Here is a 21,000-nt window from a genome sequence, read left to right as displayed (position 1 = left end):
TACCCCGCGGCCTCCTCCCAGCCGGACACGCCTGGAACACCTCCCTAGCGCCCAGGAGGCATCCTCACTAGATGCCCGAACCACCTCAACTGGCTCCTTTCGACGCAAAGGAGCAGCGGCTCTACTCTGAGTCTCTCCCGGATGACTGAACTTCTCACCCGATCTCTCAGGGAGACCCCAGCCACCCTCCGGAGAAAACTAATTTCGGCCGCTTGTATCCGTGATCTCGTTCTTTCGGTCATGACCCATCCTTCATGACCATAGGTGAGGGTGGGGACGAAGATAGACCGGTAGATCGAGAGCTTTGCCTTTTGGCTCAGCTCTCTTTTCGTCACAACAGTGCGGTAAAGCGACTGCAGAACCGCACCAGCTGCTCCGATTCTCCGGCCAAACTCCCTCTCCATGGTTCCCTCACTCGTGAACAAGACCCCCAGATACTTGAACTCCTTCACTTGGGGTACGGACTCATTTCCTACTCGGAGCGGACAGGCCACCGGTTTCCTGCTGAGAACCATGGCCTCAGATTTAGAAGTGCTGATTCTCATCCCAGCCGCTTCACACTCAGTTGCGAACCTATCCAGAGAGTGCTGGAGGTCGCAGGCAGATGATGCCATCAGGACCACATCATCTGCAAAAAGCAGCGACGTGATCCCCAGCTCACCGAACTGCAAACCCACCTCCCACCTCCATCCGTTCGAACACGCAGCTTCAATAGGCCTACAGAATGTTTTGAGAAAGTATGTGAAATGCACGATATCCCGGAAAATACACAAATTGGCTGCTGCAAAGAACCCTCAGATCTGTCGTACAGTTTAATTGGGGATACTTGCCTTAAGTAGTCACTATAGGCCTACATGTTTGCATTGCTATGGATGTCATTGTAAATTGACCCATTTGTACGTTGATAAGTTAGACCTTTTATTCATGGGCCACCCTGTGAAGCATTAGGCTACATGCAATATAGATCCAAACCCCATTACCCATGCAACAACACTATAGGCATGATTATCAGTTTGGATATCAGCAGCCAACTAATAAGGCCTACCGCACTAAATGAATGCCAATATAGCCTGCATGATAGATAATTATTTATAATCTAATTGGGACCACTCAGTCGTGCACATGTGAAATCATTGTTCCGAAAAGAACCTTTTGGCGCGTCTCTGCCTCATTGACCAATACCTCCACCTCGCACTCAGTAAAATTTATCTTTCTCTTTCTGCCTTTTGCCCTCGGCTCCATTCTCGTTGCATATGTTTTAGGGGCGTATCACTGACCATTTATAGGCAATTGTGGCCGTTAATTGGGGTGTGATCAGAACGCGCGTTCACGTGCGCCAAGTTAAGTGTTGATTGTGATTTATAAAGGGCAGCTGGAGTTGGCGTAGCCTAAGTGAACATGGGTTGTGATTCGCAGCGTTTTATAAATCAGAGATTTGTTGTGCATATATTTTCGTACTTACTTAGCTAAGCAAACTAAGTTACGTGGATTCTACGCAATGTTTATGAATGAGGCCCCAGGTATGCATGCTGTGCGCACCTCAATAAGTCCCGTTCGTTGACATTGACAGTACTTAAATCTAGTGCTAGATGTCTTCTTTGCTAGCTAGATTCCCCCTGTCATCGGCTTGCTAAAGCTATAACTTACAGTGGTTCATTCATTAGACTAGTAGTAACGTACTGCAGCTAGCCAGCTATACCTAAAGTTAGCTACCGTTAGCTTGCTAGCTCGGTGCAGTGACGTTACGTTACTGGGCACAACTAGTGAATAAATGAATGACCCACTGTAGTCTAAGTTATACTATGACCTTTTTGTAGCCTTTAGTAAGCGGATGCCAGAGGGAATCTAGCTTGCAAAGAAGACATCTAGATTTAAGGACTGTCAATGTCAACGTAAAATAGCCTGATCGTGTATAGCATAGCACTTGCATGTACAATGCTATAGCACTAGCTGGTTAACGTTAGCAAGCTGCAGTGCTCGTCATGTCATGTTGTTGTTATTGTTGTGTAAAGTATACTGTAGTGAGGGGGACAGAGTGGGAGAGAGGAAGGTGGAGAGAGAGGGAGGGAGGGAGGGAGAGAGGGAAGAAGTGGATGGAACGAGGGAGGGAGATTGTCTTTCTCTAATACTGTTTAGTTAAGAGCAGCCATTTGTTATGTAATGGTGTGTTGTTATGTAAAGCATAGCCTATAGGCTACTTTATTTAATTTATATGCAGTATAATTTTTTTTTTGTCTTTTCACGTTATGCCCTGTGCATCAGTAGTGTCACAAATTAACAATACCAATTCAGTTCTTTTAATAATTTATAGTTGTCTTGTCTTTCCATCAAATAGTAGAATAGTAGGGTATCGATAGTGGGATCGATAAAGACTCGAATCGTTAAGCAGTCTCAATAATGGTATCAGTATCGATAAAAATTAACAAGACCCATCCCTAACCGTGATAAAACCGTGATAATTTTGGTCACTATAACCGTGATATGAAAATTTCAAACTGTCCCATCCCTATTTGTAAGCAATAAAGCAATACATTTGTAAAGAGAGAAAATAATTGATATTGGTGAGGTGCTGGAGAGGTAAGGTGTTACTGTATATGAAAAATGTTTTTGATTAGGGGACACTGAGGTGTGCTGGCTCTCAAACAGTTTGTTGGCAAATAGATTTGACAACTGGACAATGGAATACGTTGCAAAGCAAATGCAGTATCCAACAGTTCGCTCATGGCTAGCTAGCAATGGTACAGCTATGGGATTAGCTCATTTGGTTTGCTGTCAAAGCTGCCACTCTTATGTTGCTATAGCCTACAATTATCAGAACAATATGAACATTCAGTTGAAAGTTTTCCATCCACCCATCCATCACTGGATGAGGAATAAGCACCGCAAAGCGATCAATTCTCACGCAAGCAGGAGCCAGGCTGTGGATTTCTCAGATCCGGTGTTGCGACCCAGTCTCTAGAAATGTTTTGGACGAGCTGTGACAGTTTGCGCCTCCGACCAATCTGCGTGCCTGCCTATGCCGTAGCCTGACATGCACCACCCTTACAGTAGGTAATGGTACTGGCTAATAGCCAGCCAGTGGAACTGTTGTGTTCAGACAGCTCTAACTCAAAAAGTAATTATGTCAGCTTAGATATTTAGATAGCTAGAATCAAGACAAATAGACAGTTTGATGTATAATATGTCCCATAATACTTTAGGACGTATTATATTATGGAGCTACGAACACACAAAAAGTCTCCAATGACACAGGGAAGAGAAACACAGACATCAACGCCGACGCAATCGGCCTTCACTGTGGTAAATCTGGAATCTGGAATGTGATTGCACTAACAAAATATCTGAATCCTGTTCAGACAGGGCCGGAGTACTAGCCTCCCTTGCGGTAATTTTTCAGCGTTTTGGCCAATCACAAATTAGCAAGAAAAAAAGGCATTACATTGATTTAATATAAAAGAACCCGCCCTAAGGGAGGCTAGCCTTCCTTCCATATATATCTATGGGTCCTCCAGCTGCATGTTATAGATGTCACTGTTGGAGCTTTAGAATTTCAATAATGGGTTTTTATCCATAGGGAAAACCTGCTTTATGAACAAAACTGAGATAATATTAATTATGAATAAATAAATGCATATATTTATATTTTAATCCCTCTCTTCTCTCCAAAAACTGAGGAGGACTGTCCTCCCCTGCCTCAATGGACGAGCCTCCACTGCTGTTCACATACCACACCACATGTGGTGGTTTGGTGTTTTGGAGAACGAATTGTATTTTTGAAATCCTGTGGATTGGTTTTGACAGCCAAGCTTGCAATCGAGCCTTTGGAGAACATAGATTCCTTCCTTTATCATTTGGTAGGACATGTCTTCTCTGCTCTTTTCCCTCCATCAATAATGCACTGACTTTGACTCACCATCCCCGACAGGCACATTCCTATTGGAACCCTCACCATACATTTGATCTCAGGCCCTGAAGGATCTGATTGCACTACATTTCCAGGAGATATATGATGCAAGATGCTATACATCATATATGATATACAGTACGTGATGTATGTATTATCCAAAGGCTCAGTAGGGAAACTCAACCTGCCAGCCTCTCAGCCAATCTAGTAATGACGCTATACTCGATTGATGTCTCTAGGGTTTCTTGGTACTGTAGATAAATGGCTGGTTTACAATGCCAATTCATTCTAACTACTCCTACATCTGCTGATTGAGGGGTTTGCTATCGATCCGTTAGTGTCCTGTTGGAACGTAGTCTGCTAAGAACAACTCAAACACCAGTCACACTTTGAGCTGATCGTGACAAACACACAGGAAAGCTAACCGACGTACAGTAAACACCAGGAGAGGCATGGATCAGAGGAAAAGAATCACCTGCAGAAAAGGAAGGATTCACCCTCTTAAGAAACCCGACACAGTGCCATTCCCCTTTGCTTCACCAGTGATGTGAAGCGTTTGTTCTTTCTAGGATAAAATGCTGCCTGAGGATGTTTTGTGCCCGCGGTTCTCTTCCAGTCTTTTACCCACAGCTGAGGTGTAATTATATATTATATATATTATATTATATATACAATAGCTGTACCCGCAGTGCAGAGAGATGATGGCACTGTGGCAGAACAGACCTGCTGTCACCTGGCACACACTCTCGTCCCCTGCCCCCTCCGGCGATATTGATGGTCTTGCTTACAACATTAGTTGAATCACGAAAAATCACACGGATACGGCCGGTCCCACAACATATTGAGTTCGATTCATCAAAGGCTTTGCGCTCACTGGTTCTGTCAAACTTGGTCTCCACTGTATGTTACTGAGTGGCCCGGTAATCAACTAGCTGCCATGCTCTCAAGAATGATTAGGTTGTTCGTAGTACGGTCTATTAAAGCTTCAAGAGGCACCAGTTGTCATGTCTGGAGTTTCAGAAAGTCTCATATTTTGTAGGTGTTACATTTTGGTTGAGATGATTCCTATATCTCACAGTAGCTTGGCACCCTTGTCCCATATTGTCATTAGATGTATGTGTAGGTAATTTTCTTTTGGATTTTCCTCAGAAGCCCTTGGGTCCCTTGAGATGTACATTTTCATCTGCATTATCTGACAAAATGCAACTCTTTTTAAACGACAGATTGTGTAAGAGTTTTTGAAGACCGTTCCTCAGACTGAACTGTGAGCAGTAGAAGCTGTTCCCACTGGGACTGCTGTCTGCTTCGTACAGTAGGATGAGACTTGAGGTCCAACAGTGGGACTGAGCTCCATGGGGAATAGTGTGCTTCTGAGATCCCAGTGGTTTCAGATTTGAGACTTGCTTCGTCATTTTAACCCCATAAGAACTGCTTACATATATACCAGCTGTATACCAAAAGTAGATGCTACTGTAGAAAGGTTAATGAAATCAGACAGGAAGCATTTTGCTTAAGGCTATGAGGGATAAACTAGGTTAAGTCTGCCTCAATTAACACATAATCACACATGTAGAGAACCACTAATTTGGTTTATTTGCATCATTGACAATCATACACATTCATAGGTCTCTCAGCACTGTAACACATTAACACAGAACATGAACATTCACAGAGGTGACCTCCACTAGTGTCACCAGAGCTCTCTCCTCTGGACGCTCTGCCTTCAGCGGACTATGGGCAGATCTCCTCTACCAGGAAAAAAACAACTCCGTAGCAAAAGCCAATCAACAAAAAAGCTGCCTTTTTAAGGAATAACTAACAAAACGATAAACTAATTTACGAAACAACATCAGTGCAATCCGTAGCATATCTGCCTCCACGCTGTAGGCACTGATATGTTCAAATGATCACATTGGGAGGGAGTGCTCTGCAATTCACCATAGTGCACAACATTATCTTCTAATACCATACAACCAGATGGTTTACTAGAACCAAAAATCAGAAAAAATAAATAAATAAAACAGTTACATTTGCTCAAATGCAGGACTTCATTCCCGTTGGTTTCCAGTGACTCAAAAATGTTTTCAATGCAGGTTATAATACTGATAATAATACTATACGGGTTTATAGGTGAACAGTGCACACTGGACCTCTTTATATATGCAGACAGGATAGAAACCTAAAGCTTACTGAAAGAACACTAGAGTGATTGGGGTGAGTGTGCATGGCACAGTAGAGAGAACGGGTGCTGTGTACAGTATCTGATTATGTCTAGTGCTAAGACCTCTCAGGCCCTCTCAATGTGTCCCTTAGAGCTTTATCATCATAAAATGAAAGGCTCAGTTCACAAACAGACATAGGTCTACCACCTTCTTCAATTGGAAATATGTGTTTTGACATTGTATGGTAATTGTTGCTTCCGATGTTTGATGCTGAATATCTCTCTTTTTTCCCCTCCAGTCTCCATTGTAAAAAGGAGTGCTTCATGAAGTGCTAGTCTAGTCTTAGGATAGAATAGAATGTGAAGTATTGCTGCTCTATATATCTATATATATCTATATATATATATACACTATGTGCATTTTGTGCAAGCATTAAAATAAAAAATAATAGCATATACAGTAAGATACCTTCAGAAGTAGCCACACAAGTGGCAGTTTTTACTGTACATTACATGATTTACACGGCTATGCAAAGAAATCATGACATTGAATCCGGTGTTTATCAAATGTTGTTTCTTCTTCACCTCTCTCAGAGGGACATTTCACTTGAGTAGCTCAGCAGAAATCTATCTTTTTACAGCGGCCAATCCACAAAGCAGAATAATTTTTTTTTTTTAAAAAGCTAAATTTGTCAAGATATTAAGACATATTTTCATACATAAATGACTAAGTAAATCGAACATAATTGTGTACAAAGAAAATATTTGCCGAAGTCCATGACGTTACTATAAAACCATTGAATCAGCTTAGGCGTAGAAGATGAGCTCGGGGATCTGTCCCCCCTGCACGCCGGTGCCGTTGGTACTGTCCGAGGAGCACTGGAACTGGAACGTCACCTTCCCACATTGCACCTCTGTCATGCCCTCCTGTCCGAAATAACTCAGCTCGTTCCCGTCCAGCACCACGCTGGCTGTGTAGAACGTGTCCGGCTCAATCTGAACCGGGTACTCAAACCACACAGGGAATGTGTTGCTGGACCCGTCCGAGAAGTACTTGCTGAGGTTCTGCCCCAGCAGGACCCCCTGGCGCTTGAGCTCGATCTTGGCGCTGTACTCCGCCGAGCCGCAGCTGGAGCCATACAGGCCGAAGCCGGCGACGAATGCGCGCTTGTCCACGGCGAACTGGATGCTGTCGCAGCGTCCGCGGTAGCGCCACTGGTTGCTCCGGTAGGCGCAGGACTGGAAGCGGTGGCACCGCTGCGGAGACAGCCCTTTCCTGGGCTGGCTGGCGAACTGCAGCTCCGGCTTCTTGGCCGCCGTGTACCACAGGAAGATGTCGTTGGTCTCGTTGAGCGTCAGCACGCCGGACTGCGCCGCGCCGTTGGCGAAGTCGTCCAGGGCCATTGCGGGGACGCGGATCAGGTACACGGCCTCGCCCAGGACCTTGCGCTTGTTGTCGATGGACGTGGTCAGCTCCCGGCGCTGGCACTCGGCCTCCGCCCAGCTCAGCGCCGCCTCGAACACGATGATCTCCTTGGCGTTGAGGGTCTCGCGCCGCAGGATGCTCTCCAGGGTCTGGCAGTCGATGTCGCAGAAGCCGTCGGAGCGCAGCGCCAGCTCCGCCTGGGCGTCGATCACCTCCCAGCAGCGCTGCGTCAGCTCAGGCTCCTCGAACAGGCAGCTCTGGGACAGCAGCACGCAGGCGTTCTTGGCGCTCAGGCTGGTCTCCAGGAAGTTGACGCAGGCGCGCGCCAGGTGGGGCACTATGTACTTTTTGGCGGCGTAGAGGGTCGCCAAAACGGTATCGGCGCTCAGGTCGATCTCGTCACAGTAGATGTACCTGCGGACATGTGCATCTGTGGTTTAGACCTGCTCGGTATTACGTGGATATATGGACACATCTACAGTGCATCCGAAACATGTATGTATGGTGTCTATGAAACCCTAAGCTGCCAAAGGCGGTATTTCTCTTGAAAGGCGTACTTCAACATCTGATGGCGCTACTGTACTAGAGATTGAGGGAAATGCACAATACTATGATTTTGTGTACTGTACATCTGACAATGTATAGTCATGACAACACCGTCTTAGCCAGGATAGAGGAACCCTAGAAGAAAACATCGGTGTTTGTTTTCACGACTGAAACTCTTATTTGTGAAAACACAGCAGGCTATTAATGAACTGACTGAATAGATTGTAAATAAAGTGAGGTGTGATTGTATTGGGGGGCGGGGGGGACAGTACAGAGCCGAATTCATTTCTGAGCGCAGTAAGATATTCCTCCCACACACTGGCTTAGCACTCAGGTCCCACTTGGGGACAGGGAAATCATAAATGAGATGAATAGAGAGACAGTAGAGGTATAAGAGAAGGGGGAGAGAGAGAGAGAGAGAAAGAGAGATAAAAGATGAGGAAGAACCACAAAGTAATCTAGTGAAGGGAGATACAATAACAAGTATCAGGAGTGATATAACTGACATCATTAGCTTTGTTTCGCAGGTAGAGAGTGGAGGAGTGGTGGTTTTTACTGTGGCGAGACCTACCACCCCGTTATCGGAAACAGGGCCCCAGGCCAATAGAGACAGCTTGTTAACATGTAATCACCAACAAAGAGAACAAGAATGATTTTATTTCATTACTAGGCTATGTTCTCTCTTGGATGTGAAATCTAATTATTTATCATTTCAAATTTAGTCAAATTAGGTCAAGTGAAAGTTCTTCCAAGAGCCATTTAAGTTTTAATAGCTGTGAGACATTGGCTGTAAGGAATGATACAGTAGCTTAGATGTCTGAGTACATCATTAACCTACTGGACTGAGTCCAGAGCTTTAATATTCTCAATGGTTCCTCTCAGCCCAGTGCTCAGACCATGGTGAACCTGTCATAGGTTGAGATGAGTTGGCATAAGCGGGAACATCAGAGGTCAGGGAGCGAGGCTGTAGACAGAGTGACAGAACGTAAGGAGGACCGGCCCTTACTTCAGCATGGCCAGGAACGCCGCTGGCTCCACGTCTGGGATCCGGATCTCATCCTTGTTTTCCGCCAGCTCCCCGTAAAACATGGCGTGGAATACCGAACTGCCCACCGCCAGAACATACTGTTGGATAAAGAAAGGGCGAGAGAAAGGGAGAGAGAGAGAGAGAGAGAGAGAAAGAGAGAGAGAGAGAAAGAGAGAGAGAAAGGGGGAGGGGAGGAGGGAGGGAGAGAGAAGGAGAGAGATTATGAGGAAGATAAAACGTGGAAATGTGAGAGACCACAGGGCTGAAGTGACATACAATAAGTGAGGGAAATATTCAGGAAGGAAGATGACACAGTGCAGCTCTCTCTTCTTGGGGGGATATGAGTTTCAACCGCTGTTACCGCTGGAGTCATTGAACTATTAAATCTGATGTAGCACACATAAAGATACACCCACACTCAGCAATGTATAACCACAGTTGTTAATTCCCCTGGGGACACAAAACCACACATTTCTAATGAAAGATAGCAACTGCCTCTCTTTATGAAGAATATGCCTGCTTTATAATGCCAGTGAAACTGGGTGTGGCAGAAGTTCTATCCTCAGAAGCTAATGAACCCAGTTAATGAATCTCAGTTAATGATGAAATCCCATGCCAACACAATACTGCAGATGATTCACTGGAAGAGGGATGAGAGGCCTGTGTGATCTGAATCACACTCAAGTGCATTCTGGGTTCCGGGAGGAGGATGCACTGCAGATGCTCTAAATCTAATTGAACAATGTCGGAGATCTAGTTGAACAGAAAACAAAATGCATTAACTAGAGACAGCTAGCTAGTGTAGCTTGAGGGGAAAAAAATACATATATATATATATATATATATATATATATATATATATATATATTGTGAAGGGGGGTCAATTGAATTTCAGTTGTACACTGATATTCTTTTGGAGCAAAGTATAGCCTATGATAAATAATGAAAAATATGACAGGGCATGTCTAGTTACTGCAGCTCTCACGTCACAGAAAAACATAACTTTGTAAATAAAATCATAATGCATGTCTGAACAGCTGCCAACAGGCCATCATAAAGATTGCTCAGCAGAATCTCATCATGGCCCATTGGCATATTGGCTGAGGCTGAAGGGGCTGTGAAACCATCCACAGTGCCCTTCCATAACTGCTTTCCATAAAATGTGCAAAGTGCACCACCACGGCAACCAATCATAGGCTAATGAATTTTGGCTTCAAAGAATGAATAGAAGAGATGAGTCATGCCAGGCTCAACTGACGTTGTGTATTTTTGAAAATGAACACACTAGGTGGCCGATTCCATTTCAAGGAGGTGAGAATCACAGTGGCATACGTCTGTAATTACTGTAGATAAGGATGTTCAGTCATATTAAGAAGGATAGGTTATGATAAAGTGCTGTTCAACGCAGTGCATGCCATGGATGGTCCATTAAAATGTTATGAACAGGAAGTAATAATTCATGTGAACATCTGGTAAATACAATGGGGGCAGGGGCGAGCACAGACAAAGAAGTCAGTCCAGCAAAGAAGTGTCTAGAACAGTAAAGTAGCTCAAGGTGGGCAAAACACTAACAGAAGAACATCTGTTTTCTCAATATGATTGGCCAATCATTGAATAATTTCTATGTGACAGCGATAACTTTGAAACTAGCCAATGGCTCGTCTGCAGCATTATGTGGACACACTTGTATATATGTGTTTGGGACAACACAGTACCCTGTTGGATGTTATCTTATCAAAAGTCCTTTTGTGCAAATGTGAAACACAAGTGTAAAGACCAAGGGATCAGTTCAAAGTGGGTGTGATGACCGTTGAAGAGGTTACACTCTTCCTCCCTCACTGTCTCAGTCTCTCCATCCCTCAGCCTCATTTACATAAATAATTGAGTAGCGTCTTGGAGAGACTCATGGCGTGGAAGTGAGACTGGAACACAAAGAATTTCACGTCCATTACCGTCCGCAGTGAGAGAGATCATTCCTATCATGATACTAACAGTGATGAGGTGATGATTGGTGCCTGTTTGTACTAACTGGACGTTCTTTGAGAGAGGTGTGTCTTACTCTGTGTCCAGGCAGTCGCTGTGTTCCTCCCGTCTGCCCCACCACGAAGTGAACGTCGGCCATCAGCTCGTTGTTGAACATCACAGAGTTTCTGGAAAACGGAGACGAGGAAGATCTGTGGTGTTGATTTCATAGTGCACAACAGTGACTGACCGGGTATTGAATGCAGGTTTCCTGCATGATAGAGATCTACCGTTAGACGACACACTGTGGCCTCAGAGCGATATTTTTACTTGCAATGTAAAGGAGGGCAACTCGCCATGTCACTACCACTGTCGGTCCATTACTTAAAAGTTCTCAGAAGTATAAATCTATGTCGAAATTACATTTCAGAGAATCCCTGAGAATGTGGAAGAAAGAATCTTGTAATACACCCATAGGCCAGCCAAAGTTCATTCTTTGTTGTTTCTCAGTTGAAATGTCGTACAGAACTACATGGTCTTGCACGCGTCTGCTTGGGACAAAAAAGGCATCCACAGATATACAATGCAAGTGATGTGTTCCAGTAGCTTACGGCAGCATTGCAAGGCTTATTCAATTAAAACTCTACAGCTTACAGTATGGCAGCCCCCCCCCCCCCCCCATTGAGCAAAGGAATGGAAAAAATGGAATAGCATGATTGTTCAATAAATAATTGTTCCATTTTATTAACTGATTATTAACTGATTAACTAAACAGAAAATGCACAATGAATCTGACTGGAACACGATGGAAAATCCATATTAATAAAATAAATGGACCAACAATAAAGCAATCTTCATCTATTATTCAGTGCCAGGATATGTCACAGAGGTGGGTAAACAGCACCATGATGTTCTGGACAGACAACAAAGCCAGGTCTGAAAGCACACATTTGCTCTGGCCAGTAAGGTTTTTACTGATAGTCCAAGACAAATATTTTGCTTCCGCTGCAGAGCAACCTCTGTACATTGTGCATAAATCAAACACGCCCATCACGTCTCCGCTCTCTTTCTGTTAGGGCAACAATGTATCCAGGAGCAGAGAACTTGTTAACGGAGATTCCTCCAGCTGTGTTAGGGCGGTGGACTGTCAACACACAGAGACACACACACACGCACACACACACATACACACACACTCACACACACACACTCACACATGTACACAAACACACACACACACACATTTCCTCCTACCAACTACCACAGCAAGTCACAGGGAACTATCGTGGTATTACAAAATTCCTATCTGTAGTTTGTAGTTTATAGGAAGACTATAATTATAATTATAACTGAAACTTCCTAAAAGGAAAATTCACTTCTCATTCACGTCATGATAATTTCACAGGAGTTACAGGGTCAGTGTGTAGTGTATATAAACATAGTTTACATACAGTAGATAAAAGGTAACAGGTGGCCCTGTCATTCAATCACTTGGTAATCAATCAGCATGCAGTATGGCTTCACCGCCTCTCTCATGTGGAACTTGGATGAGAGAGAAGTTCTCTGTGTCAGCTCCCTGACTTGCCCGTGCTTGGCTCCGGGAGAGAGGAGGGCTGCATAGCGTTACCTACCTCTCTCGTATGGTAGAGTAAAGACCCTGCCAGTTGCAGTTCTGGATGGTGTTGTTGTTGTTGAGGTTCTGCTGCTGGTACTGTTGGATCGTGGTGGTGGCGGTGGCAGTGGTCGCGGCCGACGGCTTCTTGGAGGCGGGGAATATGTCCGCTGCCATCTTCTTCTTCTTCTTGCTCTTCAGGGTGATGATCTCGTAGCAGACGGGTGGCAGCTTGGCGCCGCCGCCGCTGGCGTTGCCTTTCTTCGAGCTCTTACTCGACTTGCCCTTGACCGACTCTGGAAGCATCAAGAAGAACGTCAGACATTTCAGGTTCCGTCCCTTGGCATCCACCATGTTCACCTGCCGAGCAGTAGGAGCGCATGCAGAGAAGAAGACATTCGCCGGGAGGAGACAGAGGTTCGGAGAGGGGGAGAGGATGGGGGGGGGGGTGAGGAGAGCACTTCTGGACAGGGCAGCGGCTAGTTGTGCACCACAGAAGAAGCAGGTATAGTCAGAAATCCTCCCCCGAGAGTTTCCCCTTTGGTGGGGCTAACAGCAGTAGGGGGCTGTGCTCCTCTCTCTCCTCCCTACCTCTCCTTCACTTTTCTGCGGAGGAGCTCTCAGGCGTCGGTTGTAAAGGCACTTTCCCTCTGTCTGAAGTTTGATCCGGTGCTAGAGAGTCTCCTCTGGGTCCCCATCACTGTTAGTCCAAAGCACCGGACTGACGCTCTCCGTCTTAAAATCACTCTTTTCTTTTTTGCCTCTCTCTCTCTCTCTCTCTCTCTCTCTTTCTCTCTGCTTTGGGTGAGGGTTGGCGTGACAGCCCCAGATTTAGTACAGCTGCAGTGGTCCTCAGGCAAACAGCCTGCTCTCTCTCTCTTCCTCTCTCTCTCTCTTTCTCTCTCTCTCTAACCCACTCCACTGTGCAGCTGAGTGTTCTGCAAGATGCACTAGGCGCGGATCCTGTCGTTCTGCCTTCGTTCTGCTGACTACAGGGGTTGAATGGATGAGTGCAGAGGAGAAGAGAGAGAGAGAGAACCCCCCACCCCTCCTCCTCCCTTAGAACAGAGCATGGCATCCAATAGGCACGCAGCAGCCTTCTTACTGGCTTCGGCAACCTAGAGCGGCACCTACTTGAATATGCTAAATTGACCCCTCAGTTAAAGTGACAGCCGTGCCCTACGAGAATGATATATTAATCTATGGAATGTTTTCATTTTCTGTGCAGTCTACCTGCACCTAAAGCATTCTACCACCCCTGGATTTCACATTGGAAAAACAAATAGCAATGCAAATTCATAAGGATCTTTCTAAGGGCAGGATTTGCTTAATTCATGCATGCCTTTATAAAATGTCACATGGTTATGTGATGCTAAACCTCATACAAATGCCTTTAAGTACATTTCTTGTTATTGCATCTTTACTATATTTACAGGCATGGTGCATGCATGTCTGTCTGCCTGTATCCCTCCACAATATGGCGGATAATTTATCTGCCCCCTATTTATTTCTGAGCTTTTATGCCACCTGGCCACAGTACATTCCCAGAGATCTCTCAGGTCTTCCGACCAAGACCTTCTTGCAGTCCCGAAGGCTTGATTTGCTCAAAACCTAAGCCTCGGATACACTAGAAGACTTTAACAATATTAACAGATTATGAAATGACTGGGAGTATACACTAGACGACTGGCATCTGCTGATTTTTGTATGACAACTGAAAAACTGGGTATCGCACATTTGCGGGTGGTGGTGGGTGGTGACAAGTTTACACTACACGATTGCATCCAGAATCTGCTCAAAAATATCAAACATGTTTGATATGATCCGACTCGCATCGGGAGAAGTCTGTTCTCATCATACACACATCATACTCACACGATTTAAATCACTCCGACTACACCCAACTAGTGCAGACTGCTGCTGACTAGGACAGACTCGGCAGGATTGTGAATCGTGTATAAAATCGGGCATAATATCTTGTAGTGTAACCTCAGCTTTAGGGTGACTGAGCCTTCGCAGTTGTAGCTCCTCTGGAACTGCCTCCCCTTAGACATCGAAAGAGCTGACTCAGTGGACAAGTGTTTTAAGAAGTTGTTAAAAACTCACCTGTTATGCATTTATTTTGTTTTATAATACAGTTTTCTTACCTTCTGTGTTGTTTTTAATGTTTTAACATTGCACCTTAAGACTTTATGCTCCTGTATCATATTGTGTTTCAATATTGTACTTTACGATTCTGTCTCTATATTTTATGTTTTATCCTCTTTGACTCTTATTTTACTCTTATTGTACAGTGCATTGTAGTCTCGGTTTTGAAAGGCGCTTGCATAAATAAAATGTAGCCTACTTACTTACTTAAAACCACTGTGTGTCACTCACATGTGGGTTCATAATCAAAGGTACCAGCTAGCTAGCTAGCCAGGTACAGATATGGGGATTTTCAGTTTACCAGCACGCTACGGTAGCCTACAGGACAGCAAGCATTTGTATCTTACAGTACCTGTGCTGTGTTACCGGTAATGGTGGTGATGTGGCCTACTTATTCCCAAGAATAAACTAAAGAAGTTGTAAAATGATTTGGGGGACAATGGTCCTCATTCCTGAACATTTTCTTAAGTGTCTTCTTAAATGTCTTCTTACGAACTTCGTAAGACCAACCCTAAGAAGGATCCCCGCCGGATTCATGAATGGGAGGAAATGTGTTCTTAAACTGCCAAAGTGTTCTCAGCTGTGCTCCCCTTCTTAAGTTGAATGCGCGTTCTCGTACACCTGAATTTGTATACATAAACGCCCCGCCAGCTCCTTACTACAGGGTCGTGTGCACACAAAATCCCCAGACAGCGCGGAAAAAGTTGAGACGTTCCCAATTGACATGATTGATGTTCAAGGTCACGTGCAAATTCGACGTTTTATTCGTCACATGCAACATAGCCTACCAGTAAAATGAGCAGTGAGATGTTTCTCCGCTGGCTCTAACGTGCACAATAAGCTTAAGCAAGGTGAAATAAACCAATACAAAATAACAAAAGAAAACAAGACGGTATATATTGACAAAATGCAAAATATATAGCCTACATGAAAGGGATGGGATGTGCTGAGAGCAGATTCAATTGTACAGTTTAGTTAAATGCATGAGTAGGCTACTTATGAATCTTGATATGCCCTATAGCTATATTATGTAGGACCATATGATATATTGTAGTTATGGATATTCACATGTTTATTTACAGAATGTAGATGTGTCCATTCTGATGACTATATGGTATAAGGTGCTGTTGTGCTGAATCTGAGTATAGCGACTGAGTTTAGTGCTTATTTATTAATTCACTGCCATTTGCAGTGTTTCTGTAGTGCTTTTATTTATTTCAGGACACTGCGATGACTTGTAGAATCATGAATGTGAAACGTAATTGGAAATGATACAAATATCCTCGTATTTATGATTATGATTATTATTCAAGTCTAGGATGTCTGTAGAATTGATGTGAACGCAATCACCTCGGATTTCTCATAAATTCAGCCCTTGCGAACGGGCGCACTCCAATCTGGCCTACCTACAACTGCATTTCCGTGTTCTTAAATCCTGTTCTTAGATAAGAACAAATCCGACAGAAACCATTCAGGAATGCCAGAATTGTCCCAGGAACTTCGTAAGTGGAGTTAAGAAGAAATTTCTTCTTAACTTCTTCTTTACTGCGTTAAGGAATGAGGTCCAATGTCTCTAGTTACGTAAAATAACTAGCTATGTCCCACCATAGTCTTATAATAATGAACCCAAAATATGTTTTATTTCATCATCTCACCCCCCACCAGTTCGAAAATGTATGCTAGCCGTGATGCTAATTTTGGCTATGTTGAACTCCATTGACTTATGGTAAAAATGTTAGGGATCAGAACCATGATCAGAACTCCCCCCCTGGTGTTGTCAGTAATGCTTTCTATACCTGTGCAGCCCTGCAGAATTTGCTGTATGGGTCACAGATAGATAGATAGAGAGAAAGAGATAGATAGATAGATAGATAGATAGAGAGAGAGAGAGAGAGAGAGAGAGAGAAAGAGAGAGAGAGAGAGAGAGAGAGAGAAAGAGAGAGAGAGAGAGAGAGAGAAAGAGATAGAGAGAGAGAGAGAGAGAGAGAGAGAGAGAGATAGAGAGATAGATAGATAGATAGATAGATAGATAGATAGATAGATAGTTAGATAGATAGATAGATGAGCACGAGTTGTTGGTATAACCTCTTAGCTATACAGTGCAGTGGTTCCAGACCGTACCTGGGACACTTGTCACCTACCTTGCCAAGTCATCTCAACAGGAGAGAACACTGGGATAGAAAATGTTATGGCAATTTCTCCAGTATATATAATGCATGCTGTGCTATTTGTGGGTACTGTAATGGTGTTCTAGTCTTCAAGACCGTACACAGTAGATATCCTATTCAAAGGGCTTCATAGGTTCTGCAGATTTCATGATGGGAATTGTTGCATAACAAGTTAGCACAGTTTCCCTAATCTGCTCGGGTGAACGCGGTTCCATCATAACTGGAGGGCCTGAATTTGCTGGAGAAAAATTGGTCAAATCAGAGCAAAAAGTATCTGTTACGGTATACTCAGAATAGAGGAGAAAGCATCTACTGTAGAAATACATTAAATAATATCACTTTTGCATTGTACACAAACTTACTTAAATGATTAGCACCTCTCCAGGGAAATCCTGATTATACTGCACAATCTTAGAGTCTAATGGTATATTTTTCTGCGATCTAAAAATGTTTTCTTTAGCAACTTTTCTCTCTTGGGCTAAACATGTTCTACAACAGCATATATTGTTGTTGCATTATGATTACAACTATATGAACATTGTTACAAGCATTAGACTTTGTCTTTGCTCCCCCCCTGCCTTCAACAGCAGCATGGATGGCGAGCACCCCCCCTCATGCACCAACGTCATACTGTAGTCTGGAACTGCAGCCCACTGGGGATGTTACCTTGGTAACCACTAAGTACCCAGGCGACAGCAGGGCAGTAAGTGGTGGACAGACGCATGAAGCTCAGACACACACACACACGAGACACAGACACACACGAGACAGACACACACACACGAGACACAGACACACACATGAGACACAGACACACACATGAGACACAGACACACACGAGACAGACACACACACACGAGACACAGACACACACATGAGACACAGTCACACACGAGATAGACACACACACACGAGACAGACACACACATGAGACACACACACACACAAGACACAGACACACACATGAGACAGACACAGACACATGAAACACAGACACACAGACACACGAGACAAAGACACACAGAAACACAGATACATGAAACACAGATACATGAAACTTACAGTCTTGTACTGTAAGAAATGATATTGCCTTCATAATAAACGTCAGTGTAAATTAAAGTGTCTCATGGAAAACAACTAATCAGCATTTAACTGAGGGTCTGCATCATTTCCATGTTATTGAACAGATGGTGCTGCATTTGATTTGCCTTCCACTTGTAGTTTAGCATTATACGATAAAAAGTCACCATATATCACCTTCGACTGTGGTGTATTTACTGTACTTGTGTCGTTCCTTTACTTCATAGGAGGCTACAGGTGTTTTTCACACGTGGGGAGAAGGGAGGAAGGAAGAGAGTCACTAATGGTAGTGTTTTCTCTGGTGTGAACATTGCCTCAGTCTCACTTCATCACCACATAATCACACATTTTATAGATTAGGCAAACATTAGCATGACTGTAGTAACTGCAATTAGTGGAGCACTTTGGCAGAGACTGCTGGGTCTAGTCTTGGTGATTCAGATGGTAGACATGTGACGTAAATACCACTATCACCTTCAGTTAGCTGCTCTCTCCCCCTCTCTCTCCCCATCTGTCTCTCTCTCTCCTCCTCTTTCTCCCTCTCTCTCCCTTTCTCTCTCTCTCCCTCTTTCTCTCTCTCTCTCCCTCTCTCTCCGTCTTTCTCTCCCTCTCTCCTTCTCTCTCTCCCTAAAATTCAAATAAGCTTTATTGGCATGACAGATGAAAAACCTATGTTGCCAAAGCAGTACAGACAATTATTAACACTGACAAATAATAAGAAATGGACACACAATCATATACAAGTATCAAAAGCAACTATTCAATTTATATGGGGAGCTGGTAATATTTTTTTACAGTTGTAGTCACTCAAACGTTTGCTACAGAACATGTTTCCCTTAATGTATGACAACAGTCAACATATTTTGCAGTTAATACTGCACACAACCTTTCTCTCCATAGGTATTACAGCTTCTGACGATCGGGGAGATTTAATAAACTCAGGATACATATTATTTATTTGAGCAAAAAAATCTCTTTCAAATCTTTATATTTCTCACAGTGTATTAAGAAGTGAGATAGTGTCTCAACATCTCCCTGATAACAGAGTGGACAAAGCCTGGCCTGCTTGGGTAGCCAGTACTGCCTGTGACAGCCTGTTTCTATGGCCAGGCTGTGTCCACTCAGTCTGGACATTGTCAACATTTTTCACTGTTCAGTCACGGCAGTCAGGTATCCTGCCACTGTGTACTGTCAGTTTAGGGTCAGATAGATTTGTAATTTACTTTGTGATTTGGTGGTTTCATTCCGATATTTCATACAATTTTCTTTTTGTTTTTAGATGATTTGGTTGGAGCAGATTGATTGGTGTTTATCCTTAAACACTCTTTCCCTCTCTCTCTCCCGCTTTCTCACCTTCTCTCTCCCACTCTCTCTCTCTATCTCTCTTCAGTGCAGGGAAAACAATTATCTTATCCATCCATTGTCTTAATAGTTATCAGAGGCAAAAGCTCTGGCTACTGTAAGTTCAAAGAGGTTACCAAGATGACTATTCTGTATCATGTTTGCTGCCATTGGTTCTCGGTAAGCATATTTTCTTGATTTCTGCATTGCCTCTTAGTTGTAGTATACAATAGCTGAGTGTGTGGAATGTGCGTTTGCATATTGCAGGATTCTGGACTTTGAGTCTTGCTTTTAATGATCTGCATTAGTGGCATTAATTAATAAGTATTACTTCTACAGCCTCCATCATACACATTTTCACATTTCCATAGAGAAAGGTCAAGATTTTTCATCATGCAAAGCCATTGACTAGGCTGCATTAATCAAAGGATTGATCATCGAGAATGATCCAGTTGTAAAATAAATCAATACAATGTGTCTGTATCATTGATCAAATTCAGTCAACTCACCAGGCAGAGATATATCATGTTAGATTCATGATGCGTCTATGCAGGCCTTATAAAGGGTCTTTGAAGCCTCCAACCGCAAGTTGCGATTGGCTGAGCGGGAGCGGTCATGGACAGAGGGTCGCTGTGGTGCGGTCATTAGTAAATTGTGAGGGTAGTGAACTGACTGTTTACCATTCCAGGTCACATCTCCATTTCAATGGAGGAGGAGAGTGACTGGTGGCCGTGGTCTGCACAGAGGAACCTCGCTGAGAGGCTTGGCGGAGGGGACAGGATCCGGCAGGCTGTCCAATGCCCCCCCCCCCCAGCCCGCCTCTTCTTCACCAACGCTTGCTAACGCAGGCGGGGGCACCTGACAGGTGGAGGGGGGAGGACGCGGTGGCGGCCGCCCAGAGACGTGAGCTCAAACAGGAGACGTGTTACTCAGCGGGATCTGGGAGGATTTGTATGGGAGAGCTGGCGCTCAGTGAGAGCACTTCTGTGTGTGTGTGTGTGTGTGTGCGCGTGCGTGCGTGTGTGTGTGTGTGAAAGAGAGAAAGGGAAAAAGAGAGGGTGGAAAATCAATGTGTGTGGCCTGTCCAAGCCGTCTAATACGACAACTCTCGGCCATACTGTTTCAGTCTCACACCCACACAAACAAAACACCCACCCGTGTGAGCACACACACACATACACATACAAAACACATACATACACACACACGCACACACACACCAGCATAACTTAATTCCGCTGCTTCTCATAAGACACAAAAACATAAAACAGTCGTTTCTAACAATGAATACATCGACTGGTGATTATTGATCCAATTATTCTGGATCCATCCAGCATATTTTTTTTTTTTATAAGACTTTGAATAACAATTTGTCTGGCTCATTTTTACAGACCAGAAAAAAGGCAATCTAAAAAGATGAGATGATAGCCTCTGCTCTTGCTCACAATCAATACTTCATGTTCACAAGATATATGGGTGTAATTCCTCTCTGCTGGTGTGAATGTGTAGCCCCTGAAGCCAGGCACTGGGAAAGGACTGCGTTCTATACGATAGAACGCCTGCTTTCGGGGTAAAAGAAACGGGCAGAACCACAACACGTTTCCCTAGAAGAGTCTTTATCACAC

The 21,000-nt window shown here is 43.9% G+C and overlaps 1 protein-coding gene across 2 annotated transcripts; it reads right to left on the bottom strand.

The window, feature by feature from the left end:
- Nucleotides 1-6,872: 6,872 nt before the first annotated feature.
- On the bottom strand, nt 6,873-12,992 carry btbd3b (BTB (POZ) domain containing 3b; the record flags this gene model as incomplete). 2 transcript variants are annotated; one of them, XM_084451571.1, is made up of 4 exons in its annotated part: nt 6,873-7,905; nt 9,044-9,162; nt 11,124-11,238; nt 12,658-12,992. In XM_084451571.1, 4 exons carry the CDS (start codon nt 12,990-12,992, stop codon nt 6,873-6,875), a joined length of 1,602 nt encoding a protein of 533 aa, XP_084307697.1. The 2 variants fall into 2 exon arrangements, with proteins under 2 accessions (XP_084307697.1, XP_084307698.1); XM_084451572.1 differs by having other exon boundaries at nt 11,124-11,214.
- Between the last annotated feature and the right edge of the window lie 8,008 nt (nt 12,993-21,000).

This window comes from Borostomias antarcticus, assembly GCF_949987555.1.
Source record: "Borostomias antarcticus genome assembly, chromosome: 2".
NCBI lineage: Eukaryota > Metazoa > Chordata > Actinopteri > Stomiiformes > Stomiidae > Borostomias > Borostomias antarcticus.
Note: the sequence above shows the minus strand (reverse complement) of the source record. Positions and strands in the feature narration are given on the sequence as shown.